The sequence below is a fragment of the Panulirus ornatus genome, chromosome 3 (genome assembly GCF_036320965.1).
Source record: "Panulirus ornatus isolate Po-2019 chromosome 3, ASM3632096v1, whole genome shotgun sequence".
Classification (NCBI taxonomy): domain Eukaryota; kingdom Metazoa; phylum Arthropoda; class Malacostraca; order Decapoda; family Palinuridae; genus Panulirus; species Panulirus ornatus.
The window spans coordinates 46,839,187-46,858,131 of NC_092226.1; the positions used below are offsets into that span (position 1 = coordinate 46,839,187).

The 18,945-nt window shown below is 41.3% G+C and overlaps 1 protein-coding gene across 1 annotated transcript in view; it reads right to left on the reverse strand.

Annotated features, from left to right (window-relative positions):
- Positions 1 to 18,945, reverse strand: part of LOC139762523 (uncharacterized) — a 414,664-nt gene that overhangs the window by 124,445 nt on the left and 271,274 nt on the right. The window contains exon 3 of the mRNA XM_071687516.1: positions 6,342 to 6,550. Within this exon, the coding sequence (XP_071543617.1) occupies positions 6,342 to 6,550 (209 nt within the window). The remainder of the gene's footprint in view (positions 1 to 6,341; positions 6,551 to 18,945) is intronic.

An 18,945-nucleotide genomic window follows, 5' to 3' on the forward strand; every position in this document is an offset into this window, starting at 1 on the left:
TTTTTCATAGCTCAATATTTACTTACACGATCCAGCGTTACAACATTCCACCCACCAGCAGGAAATAGCTACGTGGCTCCTGAAGACCAGGTGTGTATCACATGATGTTTTCGGTCGGCATGATGGTGCACCTCCTGAGCCACAGTAGGAAAGATAGATCTCTATCCTTCAGTGGTCATAGTTGTGACTATTAAGTTTTACAACCTCATACAATCCTGAGGATAGCTGTGGCCCCTTGTACAACATACGTTAACTGACATTTTCTCGTTCCTTGGAACCTGATCTTCATGAATTAGTGACATTAACCAGAAACAAGTGTGTATTGTGATACAGTATCACAGACATGTAAGAGCGATGGACACCAGTTTGTGAAGTAAACGAAAAGAAAAATATCTTATACTTCGGATTTTTATTGGTACATCGTCAATACGTATCTTTAACATATGCAAGACACATGGAACAGATGATAACGATTTCACTACAGGCATAAATGATTCGAACTCAGGTCCTGTTGTAACGGCCCTCTGTGCAGTAGGATCGGGGCTCGAACCCTAGGTAAATCGTTATTACTTCATTAGTAATGTTGCAACAGACATATGCTGCGTGATGCATCATATTCTGTCCGCTAAGGTTAGTCAACAAGGCAGATAATGTGTCAAATTGACGAAATTTCTACGAAAAAAATTTTTTTCCTAAAATCGACTGTGAGCATACTTTCATAATTTGCTCTCATATGGCATCCATCATACATACATCATTTTGTATTTGTATTACACACGTTGCTTTGTTCTTACATCCAGTATTTTGTTAAAGAGAGATTGAGGGAAGATATCGGTGCTCTAGTAGCCTTTAGCTGGTAAAATTGCACCAGTCTCAGCCGAGCTGTATTTCTCGTGAATCATCAGGAGACAACATATGTCACGCTGGCAGATGATGACACATGTACGATGAACTAAGGCTTAGATGACTTAAGGTCTGTAGTGGCTACGAGTTCAACTCAACACACGTGGATATGTAAGAAAGTAATTATTAATAATCTACACAAACGGTATACTTGAGATATGATTATTGATTACAAGATAAACGGTTATATATACCAAATAGTGAACAACAGCCATACATGGAACTTGTAGCATTAGTGGTGTATTTGTAAACGTATAACGACATTCAGCGAATCCAATACATTCAACAAATCAACATAATAATCACACCTCGCAGGTCAGTTAATCAGGAGATATATGATGTGAAACGTATATATACAAGGTACAATTAATGCAATTATGTGCAACTCCCCCACCCATTCATGTCTTTCTCCGAGAAATTTTCGCGTAATGGCTGAATCAACCTCAGATAACATGTCATTTTCGCCTGTGTCTGTAAACAATGGCTTATTTTCACATTCATCAAGCGCCAGTAAAATTGAAATGCTGGATCCCGCATGGACAGCGATCTCCGGCACGTCCTTTCTATTTGCAGCTGACATAACCGAGTACTGTGGTTCTGCGGGAATATGCATCTTATGTAATGAGATATCGTTACTAACCACTGTTCATTCAAATGCCGTGACGTGTGTGTGCCGGCACAGCTGGCTCAAAATCTATGAAATGTCACCAAATAGTAGGCTGGTGATATCCAAGAATCACATTTTTATAACGTGTATCGCTGTATGGAGGTGATTTGATAAGTTAGTGTTCGTGATCCAGACATCGCGAGGTGTAACTTGTTAATATCTGAGTCTTCATGACAACCATTTAATCTGTAGTTTGTTGGTTCACCTCGGTGTGATGCTTCGGTGTCAACTGCAAGTGATCTGTTAATCTGTGTCGTGACATTTCGAAAATGCTTAGTCACTTCTAGCTAGTTTCTGACCTTTTGTTCCTTTCCTTCCCACATATACACTTGTATAGTCACAACCGCTGACTGCATGCTATACTATCAAAGCTTTACATTATCTCCTGGACCAGATGCACCCTTGGAGAGACTGAAATTTTTCTGACTGCTGTGTTCATGCACTGAAAATTGTGGTTGTTGTTATGGCATGGGATGTACCTATGGCAAGAACTGATCCATCTGTATCTGGAGATCTGAGAACAACTTTGATACGTGTAGGTATCTTAAAATCTAGATGACAGCGAGATATTCTGAACTGTTGGTCGATTACCTTGGTTTGTTAAATAGACAATTGTCTTCCCTGATCCTTCTCTGGTTTCCATGTGACGGTTTCTCTTATGGTTATTGACTGAACTGGCTGAGTGTCAGCAACCCAGTCAACACGAGTTGATGATATTCCAGTATCTCACAATGGTTCTGAATATCAGAAATGCTAAATCCCTACAGGTCCTCACTGTACCCACTTTCAGACTGTGGGGATAACTGGTTGTCATTTCATTCATGATCCATGTACCAAGACAAGGCACTGCATCAATCATCCCTGCTTCTTTTTCCTGATTCCTTGAACAGTGGCACCTCAACTGCCTTAACCAAGTTCCCACCTGGTGTTGCAGTAGAAAGGGGTTGATGATCTAAGGAATACCAGGATAATTCAGTCACAGATACGTTTTTCTTCTGACTAATCACCACCAGACGGCCAAACATTCCACTTATTGATCTTAGAACTGATGTTTTTGACTGCTCTTGGATTTTATTCTTCTCGCTCGAGCTTTGAAAGGTTTTCCATTTAAATCGTGAGATCGCATTACAAGTGGCCTTAATCCCAGGTCCCTCATATCTATCTCTCTCACATTTCTTCAGATCACTTTCTCCCGCGATAGGTTACAGTGGGAACCCTTCCTGACGCCCTTGTGAAGGAGCTTTTCATCTCTCTGCAACTGATATATCCATTTACCATAACATATCCGGAGCACACTCTATGATCCGTTTTCTGCCTGCTTTGGGTTGGAATCTGAATCCGTGTGTCCAAACATTTCTTGACACAATCGTCAGTATTCATCACGGTCATCTCTCACGGCCAGCCTCTTTAGAATGTTACCAGGATTCAGCGTGTTGGCGATAACGCTTCCTTGTGTCTGTATCCCATATCACAGTAACCAAAGATATATCTATCAGTACTGTGCTGAGATCTGTCTGTAGGATTACAAAGTCTCGTCCATTCTTTTTTCTAGGTGAACGTAGTGTATTTCAAAGCAAATTGTGTTGTCTGAATCTATAAAGCATTGTCGTGAATACTGTCTCGCTTCAAATTACATATGCATGCTCAGATTGCATCGTTCATACTAGCAGTAGGCTATTTTCAACGGATTCTGTCTAAATCGCCACTTTATCTCTGGATCCGCTTGAATTTAGCGTTGTGTTGTTGCATGTCTTACTCAGCATATACTTAAAGAATTGTCATAAACTTTCATCAATAAGAAATTGATTTATTATTATTCTTTATTTGCTTTCTAACATTTCGCTGACCGTGACGCATGTATGGGCCGCATGGGGGTCGGATCCGAACAGGTTCGAATCTTCGTCGTGGCAGTCGGTCCGCAGTCTGCCCAATTGTCCATCATCCCCTCGAAGCTGGTTAATAAAATGGGTACCTAGCACAGGCTAGAATATATATATATATATATATATATATATATATATATATATATATATATATATTTTTTTTTTTTTTCTTTTCGCTGTCTCCCGCGTTTGCGAGGTAGCGCATGGAAACAGACGAAAGAAATGGCCCAACCCACCCCCATACACATGTATATACATAAGTCCACACACGCAAATATACATACCTACACAGCTTTCCATGGTTTACCCCAGACGCTTCACATGCCCTGATTCAATCCACTGACAGCACGTCAACCCCGGTATACCACATCGATCCAATTCACTCTATTCCTTGCCCTCCTTTCACCCTCCTGCATGTTCAGGCCCCGATCACACAAAATCTTTTTCACTCCATCTTTCCACCTCCAATTTGGTCTCCCACTTCTCCTCGTTCCCTCCACCTCCGACACATATATCCTTTTGGTCAATCTTTCCTCACTCATTCTCTCCATGTGCCCAAACCATTTCAAAACACCCTCCTCTGCTCGCTCAACCACGCTCTTTTTATTTCCACACATTTCTCTTACCCTTACGTTACTTACTCGATCAAACCACCTCACACCACACATTGTCCTCAAACATCTCATTTCCAGCACATCCATCCTCGCAACCATACAACATTGTTGGAACCACTATTCCTTCAAACATACCCATTTTTGCTTTCCGAGATAATGTTCTCGACTTCCACACATTCTTCAAGGCTCCCAGGATTTTCGCCCCCTCCCCCACCCTATGATCCACTTCCGCTTCCATGGTTCCATCCGCTGCCAGATCCACTCCCAGATATCTAAAACACTTTACTTCCTCCAGTTTTTCTCCATTCAAACTTACCTCCCAATTGACTTGACCCTCAACCCTACTGTACCTAATAACCTTGCTCTTATTCACATTTACTCTTAACTTTCTTCTTTCACACACTTTACCAAAGTCAGTCACCAGCTTCTGCAGTTTCTCACATGAATCAGCCACCAGCGCTGTATCATCAGCGAACAACAACTGACCCATTTCCCAAGCTCTCTCATCCCCAACAGACTTCATACTTGCCCCTCTTTCCAAAACTCTTGCATTCACCTCCCTAACAACCCAATCCATAAACAAATTAAACAACCATGGAGACATCACACACCCCTGCCGCAAACCTACATTTACTGAGAACCAATCACTTTCCTCTCTTCCTACACGTACACATGCCTTACATCCTCGATAAAAACTTTTCACTGCTCTAACAACTTGCCTCCCACACCATATATTCTTAATACCTTCCTCAGAGCATCTCTATCAACTCTATCATATGCCTTCTCCAGACCCATAAATGCTACATACAAATCCATTTGCTTTTCTAAGTATTTCTCACATACATTCTTCAAAGCAAACAGCTGATCCACACATCCTCTACCACTTCTGAAACCACACTGCTCTTCCCCAATCTGATGCTCTGTACATGCCTTCACCCTCTCAATCAATACCCTCCCATATAATTTACCAGGAATACTCAACAAACTTATACCTCTGTAATTTGAGCACTCACTCTTATCCCCTTTGCCTTTGTACAATGGCACTATGCACGCATTCCGCCAATCCTCAGGCACCTCACCATGAGTCATACATACATTAAATAACCTTACCAACCAGTCAATAATACAGTCACCCCCTTTTTTAATAAATTCCACTGCAATACCATCCATGTATATATATATTTCTTTCTTTCTTTCATACTATTCGCCATTTCCCGCGATAGCGAGGTAGCGTTAAGAACAGAGGACTGGGCCTTTGAGGGAATATCCTCACCTGGCCCCCTTCTCTGTTCCTTCTTTTGGAAAATTTAAAAAAACGAGAGGGGAGGATTTCCAGCCCGTCTGACCTAGCATAAAATAAATCTCGTTCTATATCTATGACTTTCTGTCACAACGGATTTTCATATTTTTACTTTACGTTTGGAATCCACGATTTTAAGGTTGGAAAAACAAGATAAAAACAAGACGTCAGTGTTTGGTGGAATTAACAAGGGATCTCGAGTCCGCACATCAGTCTGTACGAGGATTATAAGTAACATATGAGTCAGAGAACTCGTTCCTCAAGAACACTTGAATACATCCGACAAAATGATTCCAACCGCAAGATAAGTATGTGGGAGGTGTTCCTCCTTCGCTACCTACTCGATCACTTATCATGTCACTGAAAGTGAGACATACCGAGTGAGGGAGGCTCTCACGCTCAACCACATCGTTTCCATGTAATCTGACGCACATGTCACGTTCCACAAGTTGTAGTTCTAAAGGGATAATGGCATCACTACAGCACCCATGTTTCAGCTGTCTCCGGTGTTTGCTATTAGAAGGCAAACTTTATCTTAAAGAATTTAAAAAGAATAAAAGAACTTCAGTTGTCCATTTTCTGCAGACGCACCAACATTCTCTCCGAGGAAAATATTAGATATTAAATTGTAGCGGATTCTTGTCCTGTTGTCACGATGGAACTCCTGACAAGAAAGATTATGGCCAATTCAGAAAAATGGTCAGCAAGATAAGCAGGAAAAAGGAAGAGATCTATTTTTAACCTCTCTCTCTCTCTCTCTCTCTCTCTCTCTCTCTCTCTCTCTCTCTCTCTCTCTCTCTCTCTCTCTCTCTCTCTCAAGTATTTTCCCCTATAATTAGGAACTGGGGGGGAGGTAGGGAAGTCTGATGGCACTAATACCGTCAACATTTCCCTGGGCACCATCCCTAATTACTAGCCACAAACCATTAACTCCTCTAATGAACGAGGTCCCGACGATCATTCTGTTTACTCACTAACGACGGTGAGGTTGACGGTGACGGTGGTGGAGGGGGAGATGCGGTAGTCGATCCTGCAGGTGTAGATGCCCTGGTCACGTGGCAGGGCTGGCTCCAGCACCAGGGCGGGCGGCTCCGAAGTAGACGCGAAGTACGCCCGACTGCCCACCACAGACTCCTCGGCCCAGTGCTTCCCCCAGGAGAATTCGCCCTCGCGTGCGTCGTAGCTGAGGAGGAGAAATGGTGCATTACATGCGACATTAAGTCGTGCGTTACCCACTTACTCGGTGTGTGTCTGTTGTCCTGTCTTTCACTCTCTTCTAATTCAATCACTTTCTCTTAACTATATTCGTCCCTCTACTATTTTTCCAGCCATCTGTTCTCTCTCTCTCTCTCTCTCTCTCTCTCTCTCTCTCTCTCTCTCTCTCTCTCTCTCTCTCTCTCTCTCTCTCTCTCTCTCTCTCTCTAATCTGTCGATCTATTCTACTTCCTTGATCTACTTCCCTCTCTCTTTCACCTGCCGCCATGCGAGCTTCACTATCCTAACATTTATCTCGTTGTTAGAATAGTCTCCCTTCTTCCATTCTCTCTGAGTCTCTCGGATCGAACCGAGGTACTCGATTTATAGATCTTCACGGTATTCATTAAGCCACTCAACCACTGATTGTATGTTTCCATCACCAGGTAATATAATGCTTGTCGACCTAATACTGGGGTGTCGCATGTTCCACCATGAGGTAAACATGTGCCAAAGATAACCTTGTTTTGCAGCTAAGTTTTAGATATCTTGCGGGGTTGAGATGAACAACAGCATTGCCTACGCTGTCAGACAGCCTTGTTTACGCTGCCGCTGACTATAACTCGTAAACATAATTTGCTGTAACTTGACCTACTGTGTAGTCGATTTGCTGTGAGGGGCTTGTCTTGTTCGTGTGTGTGTGTGTGTGTGTGTGTGTGTGTGTGTGTGATTACCTACTCGTACCTATAGGAGTGAGCGTATAGTCAAACTGTCCTGCTCCTCAGTGATGATTTAATGTTGTGGAAAAATTCACACACACACACACACACACACACACACACACACTGCATTCTCATATAGTGAGCTCTGAGTCTATTGGTCTACCAATAAAAGTATATCTTCTTCATTCCTTTTCACTTTTTCATATCTAGATGTCTACTTATGTCCCCCTGGCCTCTTCAATATCCATATCCAAATCAGCTACTTTGTTCCTGATCTCTTAAGGCATTACAAGATCTAACCTTCCCCTCTAGGTGTGTGTAGAGGCACTGCTCAGAGACATCATCCGATCATATCATGCGGGAAAGCGCCCGTCAGATTGCTCGTCTTTCACGAAATGTTTTCACCAAATCCCAGAAACAGACTTTTGTCTTTCACTGTACATTGCAGTAGATAATGTCATTTGCTTGATCTAGAAAGAGCTTAGTCTGACTTCTTAAGAAAAAATATCTATATTTTGTTCAAATTTTTCATAGATTCGAAAAAAAGAATATATATATTTTGCAATATTTTTTTGTTCACTGAGAAAATTGTTGATAAATGAGTTCAGTTTTGCCTCACTCATTGTAGTATATCGGTATTTTCTCTCTCACAATCATCACGCAGTTCTTGTGCCTTGAAACATACGTCATCTACCTTGATACAGTATGCTACTTCCAACCTCGAAATTCATACCTGCATATCGTTCCATTTTTCTCCTCCTTGTATCAAAATCATTATCATTATGCTCTTGCAGTAAAGCTAAGAACTTGACTTTCCTGAAGAGATTTCATTGATTAATTCTTTTAACTCTTTTGACAAGTCCAAAATTCTTCCTTATCTGTTTCAGCTCTTCATGTATTTTACCCTTCTTTACTTTCCCTAGATTGCCTTTCATCAAATAATTCTTCCTATGGTCAACACTATCAAGTATCACTTTGATCTGTCTGTCTTTTTTCCTTGTTATTTTCCCAGAGTCTATAACCGTCTACAGTGTTCTCTTTACCACTGTCTAATCCTCTCAAATCTTACTTAATGCATCTCCCAGTTCTTGCATATTCTCCTCCATTCCCTTCTCCAACTCTTTGATCTCTCTCGCTCCTTCACCCCAGATATAATCACTGACTTTCTTCAGTTTGACCTATTTGTCACGTCCTTGATTGTTTTCCCATTCGTTACGATCTTCTCCCTAATTTCAACTTTAAACTCGCTTTTCAATCTTCCCTTAACTACCGCAGCAAACTGAACCATCCTCGCTTGGTTCACCACCCTTTCTGCCTTATCTGCCACCATCTCAATCTGCCCTTTCTTCCCCTCTGTCCCCCTGCATTTTCTCGTCCAATTTCATTTTGTTGTGCAATTTAGCTCCCAGTTTTCCTCACTCTCTCCACACACTATTAATCAGTTCCCCCTCCGTCGTATTCCGCCTCTCTTTGGACACCATTTACCAACATCCTTAACTCATCAACACCACCTCCCTTGCCACTGCAATTACCTTTAACAGCAGCTTCTCCTTATATTCATTCTATTGGTGATTCCCTTCCTTTAGTCCCTTTTGATAATTGCCATAGGTTTTCAGGGCCTTTTCATCCTCAATGGGTTTCATTAATTCCCCTGCATATATCATTATCAGATACATAAACGCACATTTACGTTCGCGCGCTACTACCTACGTACTAATACAATACAGGCTTCGGATCTATGCACAGTCAAGTGACATTGTATCGTATGAGTATTGATATTACTTCCCTGCACATCAATTGCTATTGCCTGACGCACTCCATCTTTCACCGGTCAATACTAATTGACAGCTGGACACGAGGTGTATGTGTGTGCGTGTGTGTGTATGTGTGTGTGTGTGTGTGTGTGTGTGTGTGTGTGTGTGTGTGTGTGTGTGTGTGTGTGCGTGCGTATTCCAACCAAACAAACAGAAAGGCTGGGAAGTTATGTTTAATAAGCTTGGAGTAAGCCTGGAGTTAAAAGATGTTCCATAAGACATGCGCCCTCAGACTTCTCATCTCTCAGCTGAGCACCTCAGAATCTCCCGCTGACTCCCAAAATCGTCAGTGTTGATGTGTGTGAAACTGATTGCAGATCCTCCGCACTGACAGCAGTCCATCACTGAAACTCAGTAATCAGTCTCGGTGAGAAATGAAGCCAGAGTTAGGATGCTGCTCACTCCAGGCGAGTAATGAGGTCAGGGTAAGAACAGATCCCACCCCGTGCGATTAATGAGGTCAAAACAAGAACACACCACCACCTTTTGCTAGTACCGAATACAGAACAAGAACAGAGTCTCCCCTACTATCATTAAGGTCAGAGCAAGGACAAAACACCATGCCATGCGATAAACGAGGTCAGAAAGGCACAACACCATTTCACGTGATTAATGATCACAACAAGGACACAGCATCACCCTATGCAGCCACTGAGGTCAGAACAAGGACATAGTCCCCACCTATGTAATTGATGATCAGAACAAGGACAAAGTACCAATCCCATGCCAGTAATGAGGTCAAAACAAGGACATAGCATCACCCATGAGACAACTGCGTATCACTGGAACTATTCAGCTTTGTTAGCTACGTATTTTGTCTCCAGGGTTTTGGGTACATACTGGTAGTCCGGCATTGTAGTACTCCCAAGGGAACATTTTGCGCTACGTCCTGCGTCCATACCATCAACATGGAGGAGTCTGACTACCTCTACAAGTCTCACGGATTAATCATGGTTGAGGGAGTCGCTCAAAACAGTGAAGGATCTTTGTATAGTCTAAAGTAAACATTAACCCTACACTTACAGGCTAACGCTAGTGCAAAAAGAATATACAGTTAGGAAGAGCAATAATCCGTCAAGCGTTTTCAGAAAAAGTAGACGGGCTTATTACATCCATTAATATCCTCGCTAGAAGTTTTGTACCTGTGCTCTTCATAGATTGTAGGGTCGCCTAACGTCATAATATCCGAGTATTTCATATAAACTTTGTGACATGGTAAGTTTTTCCTGTGTTGTCCTATTTTCCATATCAGTGTGTGGTGTGTTAAATGCCCTGCCAGTGATTTTCGATTTTGCCCTCGTGTAGCCCCAACTCTTAAACATTCTCTGTTACACAGCATAAATTTCTTTATGCCGTCTGCGTTTCCCAAGCCATCACTCATTTTTTCGTCATTAATCCACTACTCTTATCTTAAAAGTACTTGCTTCACACCAATTTTAAGTTTTTGTACTGTTATTTTACGTTCTCTGGTTGTTTTGCTCATATATATATATATATATATATATATATATATATATATATATATATATATATATATATATATATATATATATATATATATATATATATATATATATATATATATTGTGGATGAGAGAGCTTGGGAAGTGAGTCAGTTGTTGTTCGCTGATGATACAGCGCTGGTGGCTGATTCATGTGAGAAACCGCAGAAGCTGGTGGCCCAGTTTGGTAAAGTGTGTGAAAGAAGAAAGTTGAGAGTAAATGTGAATAAGAGCAAGGTTATTAGGTACAGTAGAGTTGAGGGTCAAGTCAATTGGAAGGTAAGTTTGAATGGAGAAAAACTGCAGGAAATGAAGTGTTTTAGATATCTGGGAGTGGATTTGGCAGCGGATGGAGCCATGGAAGCGGAAGTGAATCATAGGGTGGGGGAGGGGGCAAGAATTCTGTGAGCCTTGAAGAATATGTGGAAATCGAGAACATTATCTCGGAAAGCAAAAATGATGAGGGTGGATGTGCTGTAAATTAGATGTTTGAGAACAATATGTGGTGTGAGGTGGTTTGATCGAGTAAGTGATAATAGGGTAAGAGATATGTGTGGTAATAAAAAGCGTATGGTTGAGAGAGCAGAAGAGGGTGTTTTGTAATGGTTTGGTCACATGGAGAGAATGAGTAACGAAGAGGATATATGTGTCTGAGGTGGAGGGAACGAGGAGACGTGGGAGACCTAATTGGAGGTGAAAAGATGGAGTGAAAAAGAAAAAGATTTTGAGTGATTGGGGCCTGACATGCAAGAAGGTGAAAGGCGTGCAAGGAATAGAGTGAATTGGAACAATGTGGTATACTGGGGTCGACGTGATGTCAATGTATTGAACCAGGGCATGTGAAGCGTCTGGGGTAAACCATGGAAAGTTCTGTGGGGCCTGGGTGTGGAAAGGGAGCTGTGGTTTCGGTGCATTATATATATATATATATATATATATATATATATATATATATATATATATATATATATATATATATATATATATATATATATATATATATAATATATATATATATATATATATATACAAACCGCGTTTGCGAGGTAGCTCAAGGAAACAGACGAAAGAATGGCCCAACCCGCCCACATACAAATGTATATACATACACGTCCACACACGCAAATATACATACCTATACATCTCAATGTACACATATACATACACACACAGACATATACATATATACACTTGTACATAATTCATACTGTCTGACTTTATTTGTTCCCATCGCCACCTCGCCACACATGGAATAACAACCCCCTCCCCCCTCATGTGTGCGAGGTAGCACTAGGAAAGACACCAAAGGCCCCATTCGTTCACACTCAGTCTCTAGCTGTCATGTAATAATGCACCAAAACCACAGCACCCTTTCCACATCCAGGCCCCACACACTTTCCATTTCTTACCCCAGACGCTTCACATGCCCTGGTTCAATCCATTGACAGCACGTCGACCCCGGTGTACCACATCGTTCCAATTCACTCTATTCATTGCAAGGCTTTCACCCTCCTGCATGTTCAAGGCCCCGATCACTCCAATTTGGTCTCCCACTTCTCCTCGTTCCCTCCACCTCTGACACATATATTCTCTTGGTCGATCTTTCTCCACTCATTCTCTCCATGTGACCAAACCATTTCAAAACACCCTCTTCTGCTCTCTCAACCACACTCTTTTTATTTCCACACATCTCTCTCACCCTTACATTACTTACTCGATCAAACCACCTCACACCACATATTGTCCTCAAACATCTCATTTCCAGCACATCCACGCTCCTGCGCACAACTCTATCCATAGCCCACGTCTCGCAACCATACAACATTGTTGGAACCACTATTCCTTCAAACATACCCATTTTTGCTTTCCGAGATAATGTTCTCGACTTCCAAACATTCTTCAAGGCTCCCAGAATTTTCGCCCCCTCCCCCACCCTATGATTCACTTCCGCTTCCATGGTTCCATCCGCTGCCAGATCCACTCCCAGATATCTAAAACACTTCACTTTCTCCAGTTTTTCTCCATTCAAACTCACCTCCCAATTGACTTGACCCTCAACCCTACTGTACCTAATAACCTTGCTCTTATTCACATTTACATATATTTATACATATATATCCCTGGTGATAGGCGAGAAAGAATACTTCCCACGCATTCATCACGTGTCGTAGAGTGCGTCTAAAGGGGATGGGAGATGGGGGACAGAAACCCTCCCTTCCTTGTATTTTAACTTTCTAAAAGGGGAAACAGAAGAAGGAGTCACGCGAGGAGTGCTCATCCTCCTCGAAGGCTCAGATTGGGGTGTCTAAATGTGTGTGGATGTAACCAAGATGAGAAAAAAGGAGAGATAGGTAGTATGTTTGAGGAAAGGAACCTGGATGTTTTGGCTCTGGGTGAAACGAAGCTAAATGGTAAAGGGGAAGAGTGGTTTGGAAATGCCTTGGGAGTAAAGTCAGGGGTTAGTGAGAGGACAAGAGCAAGGGAAGGAGTAGCACTACTCCTGAATCAGGAGTTGTGGGAGTATGTGATAGAGTGTAAGAAAGTATATTCTAGATTGATATGGGTAAAACTGAAAGTTGATGGAGAGAGATGGGTGATTATTGGTGCATATGCACCTGGGCATGAGAAGAAAGATCATGAGAGGCAAGTGTTTTGGGAGCAACTGAATGAGTGTGTTAGTGGTTTTGATGCACAAGACCGGGTTATAGTGATGGGTGATTTGAATGCAAAGGTGAGTAATGTGGCAGTTGAGGGAATAATTGGTATACATGGAGTGTTCAGTGTTGCAACTGGAAATGGTGAAGAGCTTGTAGATTTATGTGCTGAAAAAGAACTGGTGATTGGGAATACCTGGTTTAGAAAGCGAGATATACATAAGTATACGTATGTAAGTAGGAGAGATGGCCAGAGAGCGTTACTGTATTACGTGTTAATTGATAGACGCACGAAAGAGAGACTTTTGGATGTTAATGTGCTAAGAGGTGCAACTGGAGGGATATCTAATCATTATCTTGTGGAGGCGAAGGTGAAGATTTGTGGGGGTTTTCAGAAAAGAGGAGAGAATGTTGGGGTGAAGAGAGTGGTCAGAGTAAGTGAGCTTGGGAAGGAGACTTGTGTGAGAAAGTACCAGGAGAGACTGAGTACAGAGTGGAAAAAGTTGAGAACAAAGTAGGTAAGGGGAGTGGGGGAGGAATGGGAGGTATTTAGGGAAGCAGTGATGGCTTGCGCAAAAGATGCTTGTGGCATGAGAAGCGTGGGAGGTGGGTTGATTAGAAAAGGTAGTGAGTGGTGGGATGAAGAAGTAAGATTATTAGTGAAAGAGAAGAGAGAGGCATTTGAACGATTTTTGCAGGGAAAAAATGCAAATGAGTGGGAGAGGTATAAAAGAAAGAGGCAGGAGGTCAAGAGAAAGGTGCAAGAGGTGAAAAAGAGGGAAATGAGAGTTGGGGTGAGAGAGTATCATTAAATTTCAGGGAGAATAAAAAGATGTTTTGGGAGGAGGTAAATAAAGTGCGTAAGACAAGGGAGCAAATGGGAACTTCAGTGAAGGGGCTAATGGGGAGGTGATAACAAGTAGTGGTGATGTGAGGAGATGGAGTGAGTATTTTGAAGGCTTGTTGAATGTGTTTGATGATAGAGTGGCAGATATAGGGTGTTTTGGTCGAGGTGGTGTGCAAAGTGAGAGGGTTAGGGAAAATGATTTGGTAAATAGAGAATAGGTAGTAAAAGCTTTACGGATGATGAAAGCCGGCAAAGCAGCAGGTTTGGATGGTATTGCAGTGGAATTTATTAAAAAAGGGGATGACTGTATTGTTGACTGATGGGTAAGGTTATTTAATGTATGTATGATTCATGGTTAGGTGCCTGAGGATTGGCGGAATGCTTGCATAGTGCCATTGTACAAAGGCAAAGGGGATAAGGGTGAGTGCTCAAATTACAGAAGTATAAGTTTGTTGAGTATTCCTGGTATATTATATGGGAGGGTATTGATTGAGAGGGTGAAGGCGTGTACAGAGCATCAGATTGAGGAAGAGCAGTGTGGTTTCAGAAGTGGTAGAGGATGTGTGGATCAGTTGTTTGCTTTGAAGAATGTATGTGAGAAATACTTAAAAAAGCAAATGGATTTGTATGTAGCATTTATGGATCTGGAGAAGGCATATGATAGAGTTGATAGAGATGCTCTGTGGAAAGTTTTAAGAATATATGGTGTGGGAGGCAAGTTGTTAGAAGCAGTGAACAGTTTTTATCGAGGATGTAAGGCATGTGTTCGTGTAGGAAGAGAGGAAAGTGATTGGTTCTCAGTGAATGTAGGTTTGCGGCAGGGGTGTGCGATGTCTCCATGGTTGTTTAATTTGTTTATGGATGTGGTTGTTAGGGAGGTGAATGCAAGAGTTTTGGAAAGAGGGGCAAGTATGCAGTCTGTTGTGGATGAGAGAGCTTGGGAAGTGAGTCAGTTGTTGTTCGCTGATGATACAGCGCTGGTGTCTGATTCATGTAAGAAACTGCAGAAGCATGTGACTGAGTTTGGTAAAGTGTGTGAAAGAAGAAAGTTAAGAGTAAATGTGAATAAGAGCAAGGTTATTACGTACAGTAGGGTTAAGGGTCAAATCAATATATATATATATCAATATATATAACGTAAGGGTAAGAGAGATGTGTGGAAATAAAAAGAGCGTGGTTGAGAAAGCAGAAGAGGGTTTTTTGAAATGGTTCGGGCACATGGAGAGAATGAGTGAGGAAAGATTGACCAAGAGAATATATGTGTCGGAGGGGGAGGGAACGAGGAGAAGAGGGAGACCAAATTGGAGGTGGAAAGATGGAGTGAAAAAGATTTTGTGTGATCGGGGCCTGAACATGCAGGAGGGTGAAAAGAGGGCAAGGAATAGAGTGAATTGGAGCGATGTGGTATACCGGGGTTGACATACTGTCAGTGGATTGAATCAAGGCATGTGAAGCGTCTGGGGTAAACCATGGAAAGCTGTGTAGGTATGTATATTTGCGTGTGTGGACGTATGTATATACATGTGTATGGGGGTGGGTTGGGCCATTTCTTTCGTCTGTTTCCTTGCGCTACCCCGCAAACGCGGGAGACAGCGGAAAAAAAAAATATATATATATATATATATATATATATATATATATATATATATATATATATATATATATATATATATGTATATATATATATATATATATATATATATATATATATATATATATATATATATATATATATATATATATATATATATATATATACATATATATATATATATATATATATATATATATATATATATATATATATATATATATATATATTATCATATATTTTGCTTTGTCGCTGTCTCCCCCGTTAGCTAGGTAGAGCAAGGAAACAGACGAAAGAAATGGCCCAACCCACCCACATACACATGCATATACATACACGTCCATACACGCACATATATATACCGATACATCTCAACGTACACATATATATACCCACACAGACATATACATATATACACATGTACATAATTCATTCTGTCTGCCTTTATTGATTCTCATCGCCACCCCGCCACACATGAAATAACAACCCCCTCCGCCCTCATGTGCGCGAGGTAGTGCTAGGAAGAAACAACAAAGGCCACATTCGTCCACTCTCACTCTCTAGCTGTCATGTATAATGCACCGAAGCCACAGCTCCCTTTCCACATCCAGGCCCCACAAAATTTTCCATCTTTTACCCCAGACGCTTCACATTCCCTGGTTCAACCCACTGACAGCACGTCAACCCCGGTATACCACATCGTTCCAATTCACTCTATTCCTTGCACGCCTTTCACCCTCCTGCATGTTCAGACCCATATCACTCAAAATGTTTTTCACTCTATATTTCCACCTCCAATTTGGTCTCCCACTTCTCCTCCATTCCCTCCACCTGTGACACATATATCCTCTTGGTCAATCTTTCTTCATTCATTCTCTCCATGTGACCAAACCATTTCAAAACACCCTCTTCTGCTCTCTCGACCACACTCTTTTTATTACCACACAACTCTCTTGCCCCTTTCATTACTTACTCGATCAAACCACCTCACACCACAGATTGTCCTCAAACATCTCAATTCCAGCACACCCATTCTCCTCCTCACAACTCTATCTATAGCCAACGCCTCGCAACTATATATCAATGTTGAACCACTGTTCTTTCAAACATGCCAATTTTTGCTTTCCAAGATAACGTTCTCGACTTCCACACATTCTTCAACGCTCCCAGATCTTTCGCCCCCTCCTCCACGTTATGATTCACTTCCGCTTCCATGGTTGCATCCACTGCCAAATCCACTCCCAGATATCCAAAACACTTCACTTCCTCCAGTTTGTCTCCCTTCAAACTTACCTCCCAGTTGACTTGTCCATTAACCCTACTTTACATAATAACCTTGCTCTTATTCACATTTACTCTCGGCTCTCTTCTTTCACACACTTTACGAAACTCGGTCACCAGCTTCCTCAGTTTTTCACCCGAATCAGCCACCAGCGCTTTATCACTAGCGAACACTAACTGACTCACTTCCCAAGCTCGCTCTTCCACAACTGGCTGCATACTTAACACTTTTTCCAAAATCTTGCACTCATCTCCCTAACAACCCCATCCATTAACAGATTAAACAATCATGGGGACATTATATATATATATATATATATATATATATATATATATATATATATATATATATATATATATATATATATATATATATATATATATATATATATATATATATATATATATATATATATATATATATATATATATAAAGTATATATATATATATATATATATATATATATATATATATATATATATATATATATATATATATATATATATATATATATATATATATATATATATATATACATATATATATATATATATATATTTTTCTTTTTTTTTTTTTTGCTTTGTCGATGTCTCCCGCGTTTGCGAGGTAGCGCAAGGAAACAGACGAAAGAAATGGCCCAACCCACCCCCATACACATGTATGTACATACGTCCACACACGCAAATATACATACCTACACAACTTTCCATGGTTTACCCCAGACGCTTCATATGCCTTGATTCAATCCACTGACAGCACGTCAACCCCGGTATACCACATCGCTCCAATTCACTCTATTCCTTGCCCTCCTTTCACCCTCCTGCATGTTCAGGCCCCGATCACACAAAATCTTTTTCACTCCATCTTTCCACCTCCAATTTGGTCTCCCTCTTCTCCTCGTTCCCTCCACCTCCGACACATATATTCTCTTGGTCAATCTTTCCTCACTCATTCTCTCCATGTGCCCGAACCATTTCAAAACACCCTCTTCTGCTCTCTCAACCACGCTCTTTTTATTTCCACACATCTCTCTTACTCTTACGTTACTTACTCGATCAAACCACCTCACAACACACATTGTCCTCAAACATCTCATTTCCAGCACATCCATCCTCCTGCGCACAACTCTATCCATAGCCCACGCCTCGTAACCATACAACATTGTTGGAACCACTATTCCTTCAAACATACCCATTTTTGCTTTCCGAGATAATGTTCTCGACTTCCACACATTCTTCAAGGCTCCCAGAATTTTCGCCCCCTCCCCCACCCTATGATCCACTTCCGCTTCCATGGTTCCATCCGCTGCCAGATCCACTCCCAGATATCTAAAACACTTCACTTCCTCCAGTTTTTCTCCATTCAAACTCACCTCCCAATTGACTTGACCCTCAACCCTACTGTACCTAATATATATATATATATATATATATATATATATATATATATATATATATATATATATATATATATATATATAAGGGAAGATTGACCAAGAGGATATATGTGTCGGAGGTGGAGGGAACGAGGAGAAGTGGGAGACCAAATTGGAGGTGGAAAGATGGAGTGAAAAAAATTTTGTGTGATTGGGGCCTGAACATGCAGGAGGGTGAAAGGAGGGCAAGGAATAGAGTGAATTGGATCGATGTGGTATACCGGGGTTGACGTGCTGTCAGTGGATTGAATCAGGGAATGTGAAGCGTCTGCGGTAAACAATGGAAAGCCGTTTAGGTATGTATATTTGCGTGTATGGACATATGTATATACATGTGTATGGGGGTGGGTTGGGCCATTTCTTTCGTCTGTTTCCTTGCGCTACCTCGCAAACGCGGGAGACAGCGACAAAGCAGAAAAAAAAAATATATATATATATATATATATATATATATAACATACAAAGCTCCAACAGCCAGGATCGAACCTGGGACCCCTTGTGTAAGAGGCAGGCATGCTAACCACTAGGCTAAGGGAC